The sequence below is a fragment of the Onychomys torridus genome, chromosome 8 (genome assembly GCF_903995425.1).
Source record: "Onychomys torridus chromosome 8, mOncTor1.1, whole genome shotgun sequence".
NCBI lineage: Eukaryota > Metazoa > Chordata > Mammalia > Rodentia > Cricetidae > Onychomys > Onychomys torridus.
Genome location: NC_050450.1, coordinates 64443856 through 64459726, shown reverse-complemented (window position 1 = coordinate 64459726; position 15871 = coordinate 64443856). Strand labels below are relative to the sequence as shown.

The 15871-nt window shown below is 45.9% G+C and overlaps 1 protein-coding gene across 1 annotated transcript in view; it reads left to right on the top strand.

Annotated features, from left to right (window-relative positions):
* The window catches only part of Vps53 (VPS53 subunit of GARP complex), a 146222-nt gene that overhangs the window by 10595 nt on the left and 119756 nt on the right, over positions 1-15871 (top strand). Inside the window, exons 3-4 of the mRNA XM_036196517.1 lie at positions 5073-5122; positions 7573-7639. Of these exons, the coding sequence (XP_036052410.1) occupies positions 5073-5122; positions 7573-7639 (117 nt within the window). The remainder of the gene's footprint in view (positions 1-5072; positions 5123-7572; positions 7640-15871) is intronic.

Genomic DNA, 15871 nt, shown 5'->3' with positions numbered 1-15871 from the left:
TCCAGTGACGTGTCCTATTACTGGATTCCACAGGCCTTTCCTCCAGCTCCAGGGGAGACTCCCACATTATAGGCTGCACTGAACTGTGGGTGTGTCAACTCCATCAGACACAGGTGGACGGAAGGTCAGCTATTGCAGAGAGGTAGCATGGCTTGGGGGTGTAGCTCATTGATAGAACATGCACCAGGCCCCAACACCTAAACAAGCCCAAAGATTATATATATTATATTCAGTGCCAAGAATCAAACAGATTTCTACAACCTTAGACAAAGATGTGTCCTGTCAGACTTCCTAAATTTTAACTCAGAGGGGGATGGTAGTATATGACTCAGGGGGTTAAGGAAAAGAATTTCTGTGAAGTGACCACACTAAATGTTAGCGCTCTCTCCCTCACGCTTGTCCAATAGGAAATGAAGGGTAGGATATCTTTGAGTGAGAGAGAGAGAGGGAATTAGAGATTGAATCTAGGGCTTCCTGTATGCAAGGCAAGTGCTCTACCACTGAGCTATGGACTGAGTCCTCTTTCTGTTGTCTTGATAGCCTTACGTTTGGACTGCCAGGCTTTTGTGGTCTCCTAACCTGCCTGTCCACTGTTTCTAGGGGTGGCAGAAGGGCCATCAGATAAATATGCCCTTATGACCTCATCTTTTTTTTTCCTACCAATAGACCTTGTCTACAGGTCTTTGCTATTTTATTTATACTTTGTGCATGTGTGTATGCAGATTTATTTGCGCCAGGGTGTGTGTGTTCTTGGAGGTAAGGGACAGCTTTTGGAGTTAGTCCTCTCCATTCACTGTAGGGTCTGGAAATCAAACTCACCAGTCTTACACAGCCCTCTCACTGGGCCTCTCTGACTTATAAAATGCAGTTGTACATCTGCATAATTATTGTGGGTGATTCTTAGAAAACAGTTAACCAAGACCTTCCTGTCTCAGGATTATCCCATGCAAGAGGTACTGCTTGAATACCGCTGTGCAGGCAGTGTGGACTGGCCCCAGGCATGCAGCTGAGTGAAAAGGCGTGGTACAGTCGACCCTTGGATGTGCCTTTTCCTCAGACTGTCTGAGAAAGTAGAGAAGCTGCGGCCAGGTGGCCCAGAGCAAGCGGAAGCCTGCATTTCACTGCTCACTCTTACTGTCTAGGTTTTTGGTCATGTATATATTTTAACAATTTTAAATAACTTATAACTATTTTATATTTGTAACTAAAACAATCTTATAATTATATATGCTATATACATAATTATATATGGCTATATAAATCATATTAATTTTGGTATATCCCTGATTTAGAAAGGTGTGATGACAAATTCCTGACTGCTAGTTCTCTCAAATACTAATTTAAAAATATTATTTTTTATTTTATGTATATGAGTGTTATGCCTGCATGTAAGTACACCACATGGGTCCATGCCCACAGAATCCAGAAGACAGCATTGGAAAAGGGTGTTGGATCTCCTGGAACTAGAGCTACAGATGGTGGGAGCCACCAGTGTGGGTACTGGGAACCAACTCTGGGTTCTCTGAAAGAGCAGCAAGTGCTCTTAATCACTGAGCCATGTCTCCAGTCCCTTTATACTAACATTTAATTTTTTATTTATTTATTTATTTTTTTAGCTGAGGATCGAATCCACGGCCTTGCGCTTGCTAGGCAAACACTCTACCACTGAGCTAAATCCCCAACCCCTAACATTTAAATTTTTGTTGTTCATTTTTTTGAGACAATTTCTCTGTGAAACAGTCCTGTCTGTCCTGGAACTCACTCTGTAGACCAGGCCGGCCTCAAACTCAGAGATCTTCCTGCTTCTACCTCCCGAGTGCTGGGATTAAAGGTGTGCACTACCACAACCAGGCTTTAAAACATTTTTAAAAACCATGTGTGTGTGTGTGTGTTGTGTGTGTGTGTGTAAGAGAGAGAGGGGGGGGTGTATACATGGGCTGGTGAGAAGGCTCAGCAGCAGGTAAAGGCACCTGCCACTAAGTCTAAGGACCACATAACAGAAGAGAACAGACTCTCACAAGCTGTCCTTTAACCTTTACCCTGAAGCCCTGGTACTTGTACGTACACACACACACACACACACACACACACACACACACACACACAAATTAATGAAACATAATAAAAATTTTTATTTTTTATTTATGTATATATGTGTGTCTGTATCTGTGTATACTGTGTGTGCTCGGGTTCCTGCAGGAACTAGAAAAGGTTGTCAGAGTCCCTTGAGCTGGATTTACAGGCAGTTGTGAGGTGCCTGACATGGTGCTGGGAACTGAATTCAGGTCCTCTGGAAGAACAGCAAGTACACTGAACTGCTGAGCTATCTTTCCACTGCCCCGAAAAACAAAACCAAACCATATTATTTTATTTTATTTTTTTGAGACAGGGTTTCTCTGTGTAGCTTTGCATCTTTCCTGGATCTCGCTCTGTAGACCAGGCTGGCCTTGAACTCACAGAGATCTGCCTGCCTCTGCCTCCCAAGTGCTGTGATTAAAGGTGTGCACCACCACCGCCCGGCAAAAAAAGATATTTTAAAGAATATATACAGCCATTTTTTGAATTTGATAATCCTTAAACAAGGATTAAATCACAGCGTTGTTTTCTAAGAATCACCCAAAATAATTATACAGTTGTGCAACTGCATTTTAAAAACATAATGTAAAAATACATGTATTCTTTAAGTATATTAAATATAACATAAATATTATATATTAAAATATAAAAATATTTTAAAGAATATTTGCACACTTTTAATCCCAGCACTCAGGAGGCAGAGGCAGCAAGCAGATCGCTGTGAGTTCAAGGCCAGCCTGGTCTATAAAGTGAATTCCAGGATAGCCAGGGTTACACAGTCCTCGTCTCAAAACAACAATAACACACACACACACACACACACACACACACACACACACACACACGTAGTCATTATTGTTGTTTTAAGAGTGGCTTCCAGCAGAGTTAGTAGGCCAGGAACTGTCACACCCATTTTGTTTTAGAAACTAAGGGAGGTTGAAGAGGTGGCAGAGGTCCTGGACACTCATCGGCTGTTCCTGCATGGATGGTGATTTAAATCACACCCAGTCCAGTTTGAAGGGATCAACCTAACAGAGTAGGACTACATTCATCCCAGTGGAGTTTGATTTCCCCATTAAAGCAGCTTCTCTTTTCTGAATTTCACCTCTCTGGCTGACTACTCTTGGATTTCTGAAAATTCAGAATAAACCTTGGCTTAAAAGGAGAGTTGTGAACAGACCACTGTGGCATCTCAGGTCTGGTCCTGGAAGGTTTCTGGCTTCCTTCTGTCAGCAGAGAGCCAGAAGCAATTTATAAGCATAGTTCCTCTTGAGAAAAAGTTTCTGTTGGGGAAGAGGAAAACGGAATTAGAAATTACCATCCTTTCCATCGTCCACCAGGGGGCACCATTTCACCACATTTTTTTCTAGGTCCATATGTGTTAGTATGCTGACAGTCATTATAGATGAATTAAAATGTAGACAAATACTCAGAGGCAAAAAGAAGAAATGTTGAAATCATCCTTTTCCTCTAGCTACTAATTCAGATTTTCTAGATTCCAGCCACTAGCGTGTTATAATATATGGTCTTCTCAGACACTTGCCTACCACATCTACATTCATAAAAGTAACTTAATTTGCTTGGTGAATTGTAATGTACTATAGAGAGGTATGTAATTTGTTTGTTTGTTTGAGACAGGGTTTTTCTTGCCACCCTGGCTGTCCTGGAACTCACTGTGTAGACCAGGCTGGCCTCGAGATTCACCTATCTCTGCTTTGAATGCTGAGATTAAAGGTATATGCCACCATGCCAGGCTGTATTTTTCTTTTTCTTTTCTTTTTTTCTTTGAGAAAGGATCTCACTAAGTAGATTGGCCTCAAACTCATGATCCCCCTGCCTCAAACTCCTCAGTGCTGGGTTTACAGGTGTGGACCATTATGCTTGGCTTTAGCAAACAAATATTGAGTAGCTTGATTAATTTTCCCAATTGAAGGGCACCATAACTCAAGTAGGACCTTGAGGACTAACACGCTGTACTTAGAGGGCCTCTTGGCTTTCTGTAGCCTTCTTCAGAGAGCCCTTGTCCTGGCTTCTAAGGTGAGACGTAATTTCACCTGTTCTGGAACCACATCAGTGGGGTTGTGCAGTCCGTACGCTGGTCCGGCTCTCCTCAGCAGTGCTGTGTGAGTAAGAAGTAGACATTTTCATACAACTGCATTCAGTCATCCCATTTCTTTGCTGTAGTCTATCTTTTTCTTTTGAAGCAGGGTCGGTCTTTGTAGTGCTGGCCAGCCTTGATCCACCTGGCTCTGCCTCCCGATGCTGGAACTAAAAGGGTGTACCACCACATGAAGCCCACCACCTTCTGTTCTATGTGTTAGCAAACTTCCCGTAGAGGTCCAGACAATCTTGTAAGCTTTATAGGCTTTGCAGTGCCTGTCACAGCTTCCCAACTCTACTACTATAGTTCCCAAGCAACCGTAGACACGGAAGTTGACCACTGTGTTCCAGAAAACTTGAAAAGAGAATGGGTACATCTGTCAACTACTGCTTAGTTCTAAAAAGAACTGGGCTGGGAAGATGGCTCAGTACTCACTGCTGAGGGAAAAAGTGTGGGGACTGAGTTTAGATCCCGAGCACCCATGTAGAGACTGGGCACGATGGCTTGCCTGCAATCTCAGCACACAGAAGGTGGAGACAGGGGGTCTCCAGGGCAAGCTGGCAGGCAAGACTAGGTAGACTGGTGAGCTCTGGGTCCAGTGAGAGACCCTGCCTCAATACATGAGGTGGAGAGGACTGAGGAAACAGCTGATGCCAACCTCTGGCTTGTGCACATACATGTGCTCACTGGATATGCAAACATACATCCACACGTGCATGCATGTGTACCATGTGCACATACATGCAAGAGCAAAAACAATGTTTAAAATAAGATGATTTTTAAAAGAATTAAATGTAGTATCAAGATTAAACTTCTTGAGGTATCATTGTTTTCCTGTGAAAGAGAATTCCAGAAAGTGAACTAACAGCCAACACTCTTTTTTTCTTCTTTGTAGTCTCTGGCAAACATAGATGATGTCGTGAACAAAATTAGGCTGAAAATAAGGTGAGTAACACCATATGACTGTTAATTAGTGGGAAGCATATTAATTTAGTCATCTCTGAATCACATTTTTTTGATGAAAGCACTAAAATCTCAAATTTAAAACTAATTCTTTCTCATGGGTTTTTATGTAACTCTCTGCCAGGGAGCTTAATTCTCTGGCTGGTGTTGAACTGCTCATACAAAATGAAGGGAGCTGGAGCAGACTCTGTTAAAAAAGTGGTTATCACACAGGCTGTGATGGTGCACACCTTTAATCCACACTGGAGAGCAGACACAGGAGGCTCTCCGAGTTCCAAGACAGCCTGTTGGTAGAGAGTTCCCAGCCAGCTAGAACTGTCCCGTGAGACCCTGTCCTAAAACAACACAAAACAGATCCGTTCATCAGGGCTGGGGATGTAATTCAGTTGAGTGCTGACCCAGCAGACAGGAAGCCCTGGATTTAATCCTAAGCGTGGCATAAACCCATAAACCAGGTGTGGGTGCACATGCCTGTAGTCTTAGCATGTGGGAGCTAGAGGCGAGGTGGCTAGAAGTTCAAGGTCATCCTTGGCTACATGGTGAGACCAGCCTGGGATACAAGAGACCCTATCAAAAAAAAAAAAAAAAAAAAAAAAAAAAAGGAGGAAGAGGAGAAAAAGTTAACTTTCAAAGGAGGCAAAGCTTTTTTACAATATTGTAATGGTTTTATTCCTTCAGTAGGCGTGTCTTTTTAGTGCTAATTCTCAGGTATGGAGATGGGATTGTACCTGTTGGCTACCTATAACAATGATATTGGACCTGCCAGTTGACTGGAAGTGTTCCAGAATTAAAGACTTTGGTTAACCAAGGCCTGATTGTCCATATCATCAGGTACTTCCTGCCCAGTGGCCTTGTTCTGGCTTATCCAGGTCTAGGTTTGTAAATTTGGTACCTAATAGTCACTAAATAAGTGTATTTTCATTATATAAGTAGTTTGATTTCATTGCTTGATATGTATTTTGGAGATTTTGTGTGTATTTGTTTGTTTCTTTTCCAAGACAGGGTCTTTCTGTGTAGCTCCTGGCTGTCCTGGAACTAGCTCTGTAGACCAGGCTAACCTCAGACTCAGCGATCTGCCTGCTTCTGCCTGCTGAGTGCTGGGATTAAAGGTGTATGCCACCACGTCCAGCTTGTTTTTGATGAGAAAACTTATTTTGGAAATGGAAAGCATTCATTTTGAGTCTAGAAGATGAGTTTTTCCTAGCTCTTTCAGTAGGGCACTGCCCTATAATGCATTATTCCACCAGTGCCTTAGTAAGCACAGAGGTGAACTGGAGAGAAGGCTCAGGGGTTAAGAACACTTGGTGCTCTTACTGAGGACCCAAGTTCAGTTCCCAGTACCATGTTGCTGCTCACAACCATCTGTAACTCTAGTCCCAGGAGATCTGACACCCTCTTCTGACCTCTACAGGCACTAGGCATGCATTTGGTACACATACATACATGCCGGCAAAACACTCACACACATAAAATAAGTAAATCTTTAAAAAAAAAAAAGCCTCCTTGTTGTTTTGTTGGCTTCAGTTATACTGGCTCCAGAGGAGACCTCGAAGTTACCAGAGTTTGTATACAAAGTAGAAACACCCAGAGAGCCCTGTCAGCTAGGGATTTCCTGCATTCCTGCTACCATACCCTAAATAGACTCTTCAAGTGCAAAACGAAGCTGGCTGATAGAAATTCCTCTGGTGGAGGCGCCACGCAGAGGCCCTTGCTGAGCCCCTGGGAAGAGACGTCCCGGAAGCCGGAAGCCGGAAGCCGTAGATCGGCCTCTGACAGGCTGCACCATGGGGCACAAAGAGTAAGGACTGAGTGCAGAGACCACTGGCTCCTTGACTCTGGTCACCAAAGTTGGGATTTTGCAGTTGCTGATTTGAATTTGCTGGCTTATCTCTATAAAACACCTGTAACTTTGTCATTGCTGGTTTACTCTGTGAAAAACGTTCACAGTTTTCTTGGTCCTTTCAGCCAACTCTGAATATTAACTCACCAGTGTTTAAACAGAGGTAGTGCTCAGTCTGCACTGGTGGCGGCTTCTTGCATTGGTGCTGCTGCCTGGTCGCTTGGGCTCGCGTGGTTTGCGGCATCAAATAGGTGCAGTCCACAGGGGTTGATGAGTGAGCTGCTGACTTTCTCTCTCTCTCTCTCTCTCTCTCTCTCTCTCTCTCTCTCTCTTTTGATTTATTTATTTATTATGTATGCAGTGTTCTGTCTGCACATATGCCTGCACTCCAGAAGAGGGCACCAGTTCTCATTATAGATGGTTGTGAGCCACCATGTGGTTGCTGGGAATTGAACTCAGGACCTCTGGAAGAGCAGCCAGTGCTCTTAACCACTGAGCCATCTCTCCAGCCCCCGACTATCTCTTTCTTTTGGTCTACCCAGAGTTGAGTTTATTTGAATGACTCTTATCCTATCTTTTTTCTTTTTGCCAGGAGACTGGATGACAATATCCGGACTGTCGTAAGAGGTCAGACACATGTGGGGCAGGATGGAAGGCAAGTAAGTGACAAATCCCTCCACATTGCTCACAGTCCCTGAGTTCATAAAGACTCAACCCAAGTGACCAAAATGTCGGTCGGTTTGTTTGCACCTTATTAGTCTGCTCCATAATGTAGCAGGAAACATGAGTGATGTGCTCCACCGTGGCAGGGCTGGTATCTCCAGGCCAGCCCTGAGCTCTCACACAGTGGCCTCCAGACCCGGATCATGGATTAATACACAGCTCACCTGGGGCCAGCAACTTACAGGCTATGATGGACAGACTGAAGGGTGCTGGTTTTCACCACCTTAGACACGTCTTATGTACCACACCTAACTCGAGTCCCTGCCTCTGTCTGTCAGTTGGTTGTCAGGGACTCAGTATTAGTTTGCTTGCTATAGATGTTGATATGAGGCAGCCATGGTTCCTCACTCCTGTCTCGCCAGCCCGTACAACTGGGTTCATTTCAGCTTCATGTAGTCCCTTCCTCCTCACTAGGGAGGGCTCTTGCGAGGGGATGGAGGGGGAAGAAGCCTGTGAAGAGGAGGTATTCTTCGGTGACTGAAGGGCAGATGTCATCTGTTAACCAGCTTCTCCTCTATTTGGATTGTGTTTAGGCAGTGTATTTCAGAGAGTGCTGTCATAACAGAAATGTTGCGCGTGCCTTTCCCGCCTTCCTCTCCACAGTGTCTGGCTGGCCCTCCCTTTCGTTTAGTTCACTCAGGTCAGCCTCGCGCTCTTGGGATGCCTTCCCTCTTCTCCTTTGTCCTCTTCAGCTTTTTGCAGTGCGGGGGATCAAACCCGGGGCCTTGTGCACACTAGACCAGTGTTCCAGCACTGAGCCTCTGGTAGTGTTGGCCGCGGAGCCTAGGCTGGCCTCAAACTCCCGGTCCCCCCACTCAGCCTGCTGAGAGCTGGGGTGATGGCAGCAGCCCGCCATGACCAGCTCTATGACAGTTCATGGTACAGCGGGCTTCAGAAAACAGCCCTTACCTGCACAGCTTGGTGTAAGAAAGGGTCTAATTCTCGGTAGAACTTTATCTGCAACATCCCGTTCTGCTGCTAATGGCTCAAAGATGTCTTGACTCTTACGTTTTTCAGTTCGTTTTTTCTTGCTGTTGTTGTTTATTTATTTGAAGTTTTTTTTTTTGTTTTGTTTTTTTTTTTTGTCTTGTTTTTTGTTTTTTCAGGACAAGGTTTCTCTGGATAGTTTGGTGCCTTTCCTGGAGCTCACCCTGTAGACCAGGCTGGCCTCAAACTCACAGAGATCTGCCTGCCTCTGCTTCCCAAGTGTGCCACCACCGTCTGGCGTGAATTTTTTTATATTTACTTTTATTTTATGTGTGACTGTTTGCGTGCATGTGTGTGCATTGCACATGCCCCGGTGCACATGTGGACATCAGAAGAGGGTGTCAGACCCCTTGGAACCGGAGCTCCAGATGGTTGTAAGCCATCGTCATAAGGGTGCTGGGAACTGAACTCAGTGAAAGGAAAAATATTGGCTCAGGACCCCCAGCAAGTTCTCAGCACAAAGATTCATTTGCCCCAGAGGACAGGGAGTAAGAGACAAAGACAGGAGCTAGAGGAACAAGGAGATGGGCAGGGAATTTGTCCCAGGAGACAAAGGACTGTCTGAATAGAGAGGAGACAGATGTGGCCCATAGGCAAATGGAGGTTTATAAAGGTAAAATGAGAAACCCATGTTAGGATGAGATGTTTAATTTTGATTGGGCACATTAATTAGATGAATCAAAGGGGGCTTTTGATTGCTGGACTTCAGTACTTTGATAGCTGGATCTTAGTAGTTAGTCTTAGGAACAGGAAGTGGTCAAAGAAGGGACTAGTCTGTGGTAGCTAGCTTTAGGAATATAATCTAACAGTTTCAGCAAGGCAGAGGGGATGGGAGAGAAGGGCAAGGCCTGCCAGCCATGTTTGCCAGGCCCATGCTGGCCAGAGTCCCTTCACTTGGGTCCTCTACAAGAGCAATAAGTGCTCCTAACTGCTGAGCCATCTCTCTGGCCCCCTTATTTGCATTGTGTGTGTGTGTGTGTGTGTGTGTGTGTGTGTGTGTGTGTGTATGTATGTATGTATGTCTTTGTGTGTATGTGTAATGGCCAGAGATCAAAGTCAGATGTCTTCCTCAATTGCTTCTACCCAATATTTTCGACAGAGTAGCTCACTGAACCTTGAGCTCACCAATTTGACTAAACCAGCCAGCAAGCCCCCAAGGCTCCTTCTGTTTCTGCCTCCCCATTGCTGGGATGGCAGGTGTGCGCTGCTGCACCTGGCTTTTAGATAGGTGCTGGGGATTGAACTCAGGTCCTCGTGCGTGGGAACCAAGGATCTTGCCTGTCCAGCCGTTGCCCCAGCCCATTTTTAGTTTTACGCATCTCTATTTCCTGTGTTTCATGGCTGTCACCCTTCCTTCCCTCTTGACATACCCTTCTATTACCCGCCAGGACGTAGCCTGTCTTCGTCTTTTCCTCAGCACTGGTCCTTGTGTGCTAGTTCCCTAAGACATCCTGTTTCCTGGACTCTCCCATGATGCCAGTGTTTACTACTTTTTAAACACTGTGTACACAGGATCCTGGAAGGTCCCCTCACTGTGAGGACTAACCTTCATGTTTCATGTCGAGTCATGGCATTTGCCTCTTCAGAACCCTCTACCTCTGACATGAGTGAAGTCGGTCACGCTCCCTAACTTGAGGCTGCCGTCCATGTTTCCAGCTGTCTCCTCCTTTGTTCTAAGCACCTACCTGAGAACTTCCTGCTCTGCCGCACATCCCGCGCTTTCTGACCCATCATAGGTCGTTCTTTGTACCTGTGCTGGTTACCACCACCGTGGCACAATGCCCAGCAAGAAGGAAGGGAGGAAGGGGTTAACCAGTCCATCCTGACGCGGAAGGCCCGGCAGCAGGGGCATCCATCATGTTGCATCCACAGTCAGGCAGAGAGCGACAGATGCTGTAGCCAGTTCCGACTCTTCTTTTACTCAGTCTAGGACTCCAGCCCATAGAATTTAGGGTGGGACTTCCTGGTTTATTAACCTGGTCTAGATAATCCCTCTCAGATCTGCCTCTCTCATCCATGATTCCAGATCCATCCGGTCACTAATCATTCTTCACTACTAAGGCCTGAAGTGGGGGTTTTTGGTTTTGTTTTTTGTTTTTTTGCTTCCCTTTCTTCCAGACTTTATATTTCAAACTTTACCCATGTAAGGGCCAGCTCAAATACTGTTTTTTCTTCATGTTATTTATTTATCCCATCTGAATAGCACCAAAGTACTCAGTCTTTGAGACCCAAGGAGACTTGACCTTCATCTGAACCTCTCTTTATCTAGAGAGACAGATGTGTGTCCTTCCCACTTGCAACCCCCAGCCCTGCACTGTGCCTGGCCTCCCTTGGTTACTAATGAGTAGATCATGGCCCGTTGGCTAGTTTGTGGTCCCCTTGAAAGCAAGAACTTATCTTTTTCATCATTACACTTCAGTCTCCATAGTCCTGGGCAATGACAGTGAGTATTTACTGTGTCTCAGATTATTCATTGCCAATAGACAATGCCCCTGCCCTTGACTGTCAGAACTTCATTTTAGTTAGGCTTGAGGAGGTTTAAAGTTTGATTTGGGTCGGGGAGTGGGGGTGTTCAGTGCTAAGGAACTTGGAGTTTCTGAATGCTAGGCAAGTGTGCATAGTTTCTACCACCGAGTTGTATCCCAGCCCATGGTTCATGTGTGAACAGGTCCAGGTTACTGCTAGTTGGAATAGCGCTACTGTATTTTGAAACTTAGCCTACATTTAGAATGGCTGACCAGAAGTCTTAAAACACTTGGGCGAGTCTCAGATATTTAAGATTGATCCTAAGAATGTGAAAAGAAAGCTGATGATTCATCATGAGTTTTTGTTGGGTCATGCTATGTCGGTACACATCCTGGCTGCTTCCATTTTAACTTGTGGATCACAAAGAGCAGCATGGGGGAGCAAGCCCTGGAACGGGTAGGCCTCAGGAATGCCTCTCCCCACCTTCTCTTGGAAATGGGTCACAGGTTGCCAGCAGGGCAGCTCCTATTTCAGAGAGCAAGACCATGTTTTCAAGAATGTTTAGATCGAATTTCAGCCTGTGATGGAATTTGTGTTGTCTCCTTAGACTCCAGACAGAGAGGAAGCCCAGAAGAAATAATGGCTTTTCCTGCCATCCCCTCCATCTGTCTCTTTCAGCAGACTGAAATGCCAGCTCAGGTGGAGACCTTGTTCAGCAGAGCGCTCTCTGTTCTGTCCTTGTCGGCTCCTAGGCTGACAGCATGGATCTGGCAGGTGCTTTGCTGAAGGGAGTCCCCAGCTGACAGGCACCGACTAAGGAGTCATGGATGTGCCAGAGTACGGGGTTTTCTAAGTCAGGAGGCCCCAGGCCCCCTCTTCTGTGGAACATGAGCAGTCCGCTTTCAGAACTTGTTTCCACAGAGGCTGAGAACACTCAGGAGCAAAGGAGGTGTCTCTCCTGGACGGACTCTCCACTCAAGCAGCTTCTCAACTTGTGTGGAGCAAGCATCGGCCTCAGTGTGCACTGTACAGTCTTCTTGGAGCTTGCCTCCTTTTTTGTTATTTTGGGTTTTTTTGTTGTGTTTTTTGAGACAGGGTCTCATGCAGTGCATTCTGGCCTTAAAACCCTCCCTACCTCCACCTTCCAAGTGCTAGGACCCACACCTGACTTTCCTGATGTCTTGGAAGACATTTTAAGTGTTTTCTTGTTACAGAGGAGGGTAATAAGCATGCATGCCATTGCACGTGTCAAAGCCAGAGAAGCAGTTTGCAGACTCAGTTTTCTCCCCACTTTTCTAGGGGTTCTGGTATTGAACTCAGCTCACTAGGCTTCCATGCCGCTGAGCCATCTCTTGGGCCCTTTAAAAGACATTTTTAGCAGGAAAGTTCTTTTGTGCTGGTATGTGTGTTGTGCATGTATGTGTGCACCAGTGTGTGGAGGTTTTGCTTTTTGAAGCAAGGACTCTCACTGAACCTGGAGCTCACTGATTGAACTAGGCTGGCTGAACAACAAGCCCTAGATATGCAGCCTCCCCAGCACTGGGGTTACAGATACATTTTTGGGGGGTGCTAGAGGTCAAACTCAGGTCCTCATGCTCCTTCACTGAGAACTTTATGGACTGAGTCATCTCCCCAACCTTGAGAACAGATCTTTTGTTATTGTTTGGGGCTCGGCATGATAGCACATACCTTTAATCCCAGCACTCAGGAAGCAGAGGCAGGAGGATCACTGTGAGTCCAAGGCCAGCCTCTTTCTGGGCCAGTCAAGACTACATAATGAAACCCTGTCTCAGAAATGAATGAATGAATGAATAATAAACAAACAAACAAACAAACAAATAAATAAATAGAATTATGGGCTGGGGAGATGGTTAGTGGTTAGGAGTCCTTGTTGATCTTTTAGAGGACCCGAGATTCCTAGATTCCTAGTATCCATGTTGGGCAGCTCACAACAATCTGTAACTCCAACTGTGGGGGATCTGATGCCTCTAGCCTTTATGGACACTGCACTCCTGTATACAAACCCACACACAGACACAGGCATATACACATAAATAATTTTTTTAAAAAATATTTGGGCAGATTTTTGAATTGAAAATCCAATGAGGCCATTTTTTAGTTTCTGGAATACCAGCTGCTTGATTAGCAATCTGCTAAATAAACATTTTGGAGAGCCTTTGCTTGTTGACCCCTCTCCTGTGGGCCAGCAAGTAGTAGTCTAGTCTGTGACCTCTTCTAACCATACTACAACACTCTTACAAAGTCCTGTGACACCATTTCCATCTGTTGAGATCACCAGTCCAAAACCTTAATTAGACGTTCACATGTTGGAAATGTGTGGATAAAGTGAGTCAGTACATGCTCTGATATGCTCTGAAATTCATGCGGCTTCCCAAGAATTAAAACACACAATTGGCAGGTAGCTAGAAAGAGGTGAATGTAAGAGCAGGTTAGAGGAGGGAAAAGCTAGCTGGCATTGAAATTGCAAGAGGGGTCAAAGCTTGACCAGTTCCCATGAAGTTCACCGAGAATCATCAATGCAGAGTCAGCCTCTGGCTTTCTCTCTTTGTGCAGCCTGGCCACAGCCTGGCCTTTTCTGTGAGCAGAGCATGACTGAGGTTTAGGAAGGAAATGAATGCCACCCTCTCCAGCTCTCTGCTCACTGTAGCTCAGGGTTAGAAAAAGCTGTAGACAATAGTAGTGTGAGCTTCCACCCAGTCGAAAATGTATAGCTTCTCTGACAGTTTCTGATTCTGCAGAAGCAGGGACATGTATGAGATGGGAGGCCACAGCTGCATTGGCCCACAGGGCACACTGTTCCAGATGTGGTCAGCTTTAATTATAATAAACATCTCTCAGACTGAACTGAATAGGGAGGCATACTTCGCTGTGACCCTCATCGGTTTCCGTTCTGCCACCTGGACCATGGTACACCCAATCCCGTTCGCGAGTATGGCTTCTGCCATTTAGAGTGGCTGCTGTGTTCCTCTTCTGCCATAGCCATCCTGCACTTCCTTAACTCTGCTGTAACTTCCAGAGCTTTCACTGTTCTGATTCTTCCCTCGGATGGGGTTTGCCAGCACCCCCTTAATGTGTGGTCCCCAGGAGTGGACGTGCAGAGGGGTGCTCTGTCTCCTTGTTGTAGACTGGGGCCTTGTGGGGATTCCTTCTCTGGGGAGGCACAGGCCACAGTCTACCCCTTCCTCATAAGGTCCCAATGACAAACTAGAGTAGTTTCACTAGAGTTCACCCTGGGGACAAATGAGTTTTTTGAATTTACTTACAGTGCATGGAAGAGGGGTTACTGGCAGGAATGTGGGCGCCCCCAAAGCAGCCACGCTTGAAAGTCCTCACCCATATAGATGATGGCTTTCCCATAGCAGCACATGTGGAAGCGCCACTTTAATCAACCTTCACCAGCCTGTGTTCTCTGGCTCCCCCCGACAGCCTCAGGCCTTGTGCACTTGTGGCAGAATGGCAGGCGGAGGGCTGGGAAGACCACCTAGTCTCTCAAGTGAGGGTCCAGTGACGCTCCCATGCCAACCATCATCAAACTAGATCGTTAGTGATGGGCTCGAGCGAGCAGCCACACCTGGCCTGGTGAAGATGGAGGGTGTTTCATTCCGATAACCACTTTCTATTACACACTCTCTGGGGTCTGCCCGTGCCCTGAGATGAACTACATTTTGATATGGATAGACTTATTTCTGGAGGAAAGATAGTGATTTTTCTAGACTCTCTGGGGAGTTTGCAGCTCTTCAGGAGTTAGGTGGCAATGCTGAAGATACTGTCCTCCTGCTACCTGGGGTTTAGAAGGGTTTTCAGCAGCCGCCTGGCCTTGTTGACCTCACTGACTGCCAGTACCCTGCAGTCCTCAGGTCAAGGGTTGCAGGGATAGCCTTGAAGCTAAGAGAGCAACCTAAGCAGAGTATGTGCTCCAGGTCTGTCTTCATAGGGAGGGTGAATGCCAGCTCTCAGCTGGACAGCCACACGTCAATGGTAGCCCAGCTGTGGTCAGGTCTGGATGTAGACCTGGAGTTGCCAGATCTATCAGTTTTTCAAGAGAAGCCAGGAATCTGGGTTTTTCTGTGCCTCTCCCAGCTCTAAAATGTTGGCTTGGTGTTTTTCCTAAACACTGCAAAGGCCAAACCAAACACATCTGTGGCCCAGCACTCTGCACCACTGCCCCAGGTCTTTTTCATATGAGCCTCATTAAAACTCTCTCCTCTATTTGTGCAATAGGTTCTTGAACATCTGTGCCAGACTTTACGTCCCATCCTTGGTTATATCTTGTGTTTTACTTGATTGTTTCAACCTATCAAGATCTTTGTAATCTCAATGACTCTTCCCATTTATCACCATCAAATCTGCCACGTGTGCCCTCTCTCTCTTTGCTCAAGCTGTAGATGAGAAAGTGGAACAGGTTGGGTTCAGAGCCCTGTGCTCTGCCATCAGAGACTTCCTGTTCTCTTCCTCATCCTCACTCCAGCCTAAAGTGCCAGGCCCAGAAAGCACAGGCTTCTTACCTGTTCTTGGTTATTATCCAGGGCTCGTTCTCTCTGTCTCTCTCTGTCTCTCTCTGTCTCTGTCTCTCTCTCTCTCTCTCTCCCTCCCTCCCTCCCTCCCTCTCTCCCTCCCTCTGTGTGTGTTTGTGTGTTTGTGTGTGTGTGTGTGTGTGTGTGTGTGTGTGTATGTGTGTGTGTGTTGGTTTGCTT